The sequence below is a fragment of the Cynara cardunculus genome (genome assembly GCF_001531365.2).
Source record: "Cynara cardunculus var. scolymus isolate 2C chromosome LG 9, CcrdV1, whole genome shotgun sequence".
NCBI lineage: Eukaryota > Viridiplantae > Streptophyta > Magnoliopsida > Asterales > Asteraceae > Cynara > Cynara cardunculus.
In genome coordinates, this window is record NC_037536.1 from 11,068,460 (window position 1) to 11,074,509 (window position 6,050).

The 6,050-nt window shown below is 33.0% G+C and overlaps 1 protein-coding gene across 1 annotated transcript; it reads right to left on the reverse strand.

Moving 5' to 3' along the window:
• Nucleotides 1-612: 612 nt before the first annotated feature.
• Nucleotides 613-2,165, reverse strand: LOC112518502 (dof zinc finger protein DOF2.4-like). Its single transcript, XM_025126220.1, has 2 exons — nucleotides 2,112-2,165; nucleotides 613-1,912 (listed from the first exon to the last, which is right to left on the reverse strand). Exons 1-2 carry the CDS (start codon nucleotides 2,163-2,165, stop codon nucleotides 959-961), a joined length of 1,008 nt encoding a protein of 335 aa, XP_024981988.1. The 3' UTR covers nucleotides 613-958.
• Between the last annotated feature and the right edge of the window lie 3,885 nt (nucleotides 2,166-6,050).

Here is a 6,050-nt window from a genome sequence, read left to right on the forward strand (position 1 = left end):
TCTTTCGTTGCAGACTACAAAACAAAGTGATCATGGTTTCAATATACGACTTAGGACAAAATTAATGTCACCAATCTCATCGCTAAAAATAGGAATGCAAGTTATATGTTTTTCATTTCTAGCTATATGTATTTTGATTAATAACAGTATTGAGGAATGAAGTAGGAGACATGAACTTTCAACATCCATCATAATATATATAAGTAACAGAAGACAAAAAAATATTAGACCAAGATTTGGTTACTAAAATTAATGAGCTAATCTAAGAATTTTACCATCTCAAGTATACCTTTCTTGTTCTTTATAGAACAAGAAGAAGGCCACTTTACCAACCAAAGTCTTTATAGAATTCATCATTTTTCTCGAGAATCTTCCATAAACATACAAAATCAAACTCATATGAATACATTATTAGTGTATAGATACTAATTGCTGCACAAACCAAACTCAGCGCATCGAACACATTTGTTGTGATTTGTCAAAGGCATCACTACCCAATATATATAGATACGCATACATACGTACTTATAATAACTGAATATAATGGCAGCAAGGCTGTCATTCTTGATCCAGATAAGATAAAGGAAAAGGTTGAAAAGAGTACTGTGTCCATGGAAAAATCAGCTGATCATCATCAGTCATATAGCATAATCAACATAGTAGCACACACTTACACGCACATTGGTGAAGAAACACTTTCCAAGTACAAGAAAACTCGCATACACATCAATAGAATTTACCAACACCATATAATACTATCACATTAATTGAACTTAACACAATGTATACCTACCATTGATTCTCCTGCAGTTCTTCAGCGATCAAGCTCGTTGAGACGTGGAATCTTTAATTAATTGACCATATTACATGCTAGGAATTAGCTAGGGTTTGAAAATCCAAGTTAAATCACTTTGATAACAAGCAACATTGAACCATGAATCTTCCCCTAAGCCCAAGATTATAGGAAATGTGTAGTGGGAGTAGAAGTGCTGACACCAGGAAATTCTGCCCATGAATTTCCAGCCCATGGTTGTTGATTGGTGTTTTCCAACATACCCAAAAACTGCCTTGATAAATTTAGGGCTCGATTGTCTTCCACCTTTACTGGGGGATCAATTTGAGAATTATCAATTCCTGAACTCTTTAATCTCATGTCTCCTCCAACCATAGAAGAAGATTGTGCTTCAATCACACCTTCATTCTGATAGTTAAATAGATTGGTATTATTGTTGGGTACCTCAAATCCAGGCAGGAAAGGCACTCTCCAATTCTCACCCCCTCCCATTGATAAAATGTTGTTGAAATTATTGCCACCTGAACTACCACTTCCAATTTGAAAATTTCCCATTTCACTTTGAGGCTGAAATCCCCCAATACTTGAGCTAAGATTGCCACCAACACCTCCATATTGACCAAGAGAACTCATGAAGGGCAAGTGAAGCGAAGGTGGATGTGGGAGTTGATTACTTGTCATGTTCTCTGAGCTACTCCTTGGAGGACTTGCACTTTGGGATTTAGGCCCCGATTGACTTGGAGATTTCGAGCTTCTGCTTTTGCTGCTTCTTTTGTTTCTCCTACAACCTCCCCCTACCGGAACATTTCTTAAAGCACCTCCTCTAGTCCAGTAACGCCTGCAGGTCTTGCAAAAGTGTCGAGGCTGCGTGAGGCTGTAGTTGTTGAAGTAGCAAAATTTCGTGTTGGTGGAATCACAACGTGGGCAGTTTAGACCTGGCTCCGGCAAGGGCAGCTTGGCTAACCTAGCTCGATCCACCATAGATCCTGGTCTGATCGATCCTTCTCCACCTCCCCCACCACCACCAGGCTGTGGAGGTGGTGGTGGGGGTGGAAGATTAGGGTTTTCGCCAACGCCACCGCCGACACCTCCACTTCCTTGATGGTTTGATTGCTGCAACTGAAAAAACAACACAAAAAAGAAACCAAGAAAGGAGAAAAGATCATGGTATATTCAAGAAGAGATTTGAAGAGGAATACGAATGAGCATATATCATCTTTTCTACCTAAAGCTTTTCCTTTATATCTGATTGGATGAAGAACCAATTAAAATAAGAAAGATTGATGATCCATGGAAGGGAGAGTCTTAAAGATCATACCTGATGATGCCAATTGTGGTGATCAAGATAGGGTGGAACAGATGAGAAAACCATGATTTAAATTTGAGGCTCTCTTTTTCTCTTTTAGAAAGGTTTCAAGGGTTTTTTTGGAAATATATGGGGGTGGGGAATCAAAAACAAGAGAATAAAACACAGAGAAAGGAGAAATTAATGGGAAGGAGAGGGAGAGGGAAGGATAAAAAGAAGAGGCTTTTGTTTTGCTTAAATTTTCTTTTTATTTTTATTCAAAATTTTTGGTTATCTCTTTTTGTATTTATTATTATAATTAGGGTTTTGGGAGTGAGTGGACGAAGTTTCTTAGCCTTTAAGCTTTCTCAGAGTGACACTCTGTGACACACTGCATCTTAGTGCTCGGGTAAAAAAGAGACCTCTGACCCCTCCATGCATAATATACATACATACTATATATCTATATGTGCATGCATGAAAAAGAGAATATATATATATAATAGAGAGAGAGAGATTAAAGTGTGTGTGTGTGTGTGTGATATATGCATATATGCATATGCATGTAAAGTGTATGTGTGTGAGAGAGAGAAATATCATTGTCTTCTATGCAATGTAAGGTGGCATGATGGTGGTGGGATAAAGGCTCTTACGTAATAATAATTTCATAAACTGGAAATCTGTAGGAGGCTCTTGCTGCACATTCTCATCAAGGCTAAGTAAATCACAGTACATTTCCTTCCTAAAATAATTATATTATTTTAGATATTTTAAAGAAATATATGTTTATGAGCCATATATATATAGAGAGAGAGAGACTTGGCATCATGTGAGACCAGCATGTTTTTGTGAGACCTGTGAGACCAACTTTTTACACTTGAAACTTCACAGCAAAATGCTGTGAATGTGACTTTTTTTAACCTGCACAGTGTTTTTGCTGTGAATGTTCGACTTTTTTTTAACCTTCACAGTGTTTTTGTTGTGAAGTTTACGTGTAAAAATGTGGTCTCACGAAAACATGCAGGTCTCACGTGAACCCAACCCTATGTATATATATATATATATTTTGTTATAATTACAATTTATTGTTTTATTGATCTTCGTTGAACAAACTGCATACATTTGTGAGCAAGTACTTTTGTACTATCACTAATTCGAGACAATTCAGATCAAGTAACAGATTGTTCGAAATCAACTCCAAAAGATGATACTAAAACATGAACTCAGCTCGAGCTTGGAAATATTTTTAATGTTCATTCATAAGCTCAATATGATTTAAAATTCAAGTTCTATAAACTCATTTTAAAAAAAAAGCTTAAAATTGAGGTCGATTATAACTCGTTATTGGCTCGAGCTCATATTCTTTGTTGTAGAATATATGAACATACAAACATGGTTGGCTAAAAAATGCTCGTATGACTTAGCTTTACTAGAAAATTTTAATCAAGTAACTTTGTAAAACTCGTCTCGTTAAGTTAAATGAACTTTGTTTTGTGTTCGAGAATGACTCGAACTCTAGAATATGCTAAACTCGAACACGATTATAGCTAGTTAAATGTTCAAATTAACCGTCCTAATTAAACAACCAAAAGTTGCAATTTATAATTAATTTTTGAAAGGATTATACATTTTAATTAATTAGGTTGAACATTTTACAAACTTAAATTTTATAATTACTTCATTAATTTAACATTGGCCGTTTACGTAATTCCTACTCGGGTAAGCGTTTACCAAATCGATTTCCTTACCGGATGAATATGACAAAGACCAATAATCTTACCTGGTAAAGGTGAAAGCAATGACCGAGAGTCTTACCCTGTAAGTGATGGCGACGACTCTTACCATGGTTAGCGCTTACCGGGTAAATTCTTACATATATTGTTGCTTTGCTAGACTAAAATCTTACCCGATAAGTAAGCGATAAAGTTGAATTTTACCGTTAAACGTTTACCATGTAAGTATTTAGGTAAACGGCCACTTAATAATTTACTACAGGATGCATCCGAATCAAGAAACTAGGTTTCAATCACTTCAAACTAAGCAGTACACCCTTTTATATTGAATTGACTACCCTTTAACGAACTTATGGCATTTTTCACAGCGCACAATCTCTCTCTCTCCCCCTCTCTCTCTCTCTCCCTCTCTCTCTCTCTCTTTTCCTTTTTCTTTTTCCCTGAGGCCTTCTTTTCTTGATTGCAACACAAACCCTTTTTCTCGGTTTGATTGCATGGTCAAAAACAAGCAAGTAATCATAATATTTCATTCTGTACAAATCCCATATAATTGGACTTCAAAGTTTAAACAATATGTAAAGGTGGAATTCAGTTTAATTAAACTGTCAAGTGTGTAACTATTCCCCACAATTAGTTCTAAATTTGTATGTAATTATTACTATATAGAAAAAAGCTACAATCAGCAAGATACGATTAGGGGATTAATTGGCCAGTTGAACTCGATCGACGGGTTCGTGTGCAGCCGAACTTTTGATTTCGCCACCGAACTCCCACTTTAGTAGGTAACTAAGTAGACCAATAACGAACTTATAAGCCAAAATACAAACAAGTTGAGCTAAGCCCAGATCAAGTTTGCAATTAGGTTTAATTTCTGCTTGTGGGTTCGATCAAATACTATTAAGTCAGAAGAAAGTTTTTGTATATTTAATCTGATAATTCAAAAGAGAATCTTTATGAAGATGGTATGATTAAGTATGATCCAGGTTGAAATACTCCATTATTAAGCTGATTTAAGTGATCTGATTATTGGGAAAAGAACAGATAAAACGAATATCAAATAAAAAGATTTCCTCATCTAAATCTATAATCGTGGTGTTAATCGAGAGTGTTGATGTCTGCATTTCGCCTGTTAATTTCTTAATCAATGCCAATCAGCAGAATTATAATATATATATAGAATTGTTAGTGATTCCAACAACTTTTCTTGAAAATGTTAGGCATCAAAGCTCTCACTTTTTTATATAATCAATGGATTGTTAAACCTTAATCATGTCGTCCATCAAATATATATAGAAATACGAAAATTCAAATATCATCGGTATGCATATATATAATTCGACTATATTTGTTTTCCAATGTCGACTGTTGATTTAATTTTTATTTTTGTAAGTAATTAATTAGAAGGGTACTCGCACAATTAAATCTTGATTTTAATGCTTAATTTGTAATTCTTTATCTCTATCGATATAATACGGTTTTATGTGGTTTTGAGAAAATATGATAATGTTTTTATTTTTGAATGAAATATAAATTTGAATATAACATAAAAATTTTAAAAAGATAAATCGATATTAGTATCAAGTTAACTATTTAATAGTTCTCGTTTTTTTGTGTAACTTCTTTAATTCGATTTTTTTATTACAATTTAATTTAGATTTAATAACAAAGTAATTTATTTTTGGTTTAACAATATATTTTTTTATAAAAATAATAATTAAACATTCTGTTAGAACTCAATTATTGTCTTAATTATATTTTAGATTATCTATATTTAAAATAGATGTTTATCATGTATTTGATTATGTTTATATATCTGCAGTTAGTTACACGAATTTAAAAATGGAATTTTAATAAGTTATACTTACGTAAAATTACTTGTAATCTTGAATTTTAAGTAATATTCATCAATAAACAGTACTTCATACATAAAAAATGGTTTTTAAGAGTTTCTATTAAATGTTTTATTATATAACTAGAAGCGTACCCGCGCAATGCAGCGAGATACATCGTAATTTTAATATTTTATTTTATTTTTTATCTCAGTCGATGTTATAATATGKCTTTATGTGATTTTGAGAAAGCGATAATTTTTTATTTTTGAATAAAATATATGTTTGAAGATATCATAAAAATTTGACAAAAATATCGATATTAGTATCAAATTAACTATTTGAAATTCCTCACTTTTTGTGTAATTTTTTAATTCAATTTTTTTTAATTTAATTTATGTACAATAACG

Excerpts from the sequence above, each read along its gene's own strand:
- LOC112518502 (XM_025126220.1), bottom strand. The coding sequence starts at position 2,165 with ATGGTTTTCTCATCTGTTCCACCCTATCTTGATCACCACAATTGGCAT. Across the intron at positions 1,913-2,111 it reads ACCACAATTGGCATCATCAG|TTGCAGCAATCAAACCATCA; the intron begins GTATGATCTTTA and ends TTGTTTTTTCAG.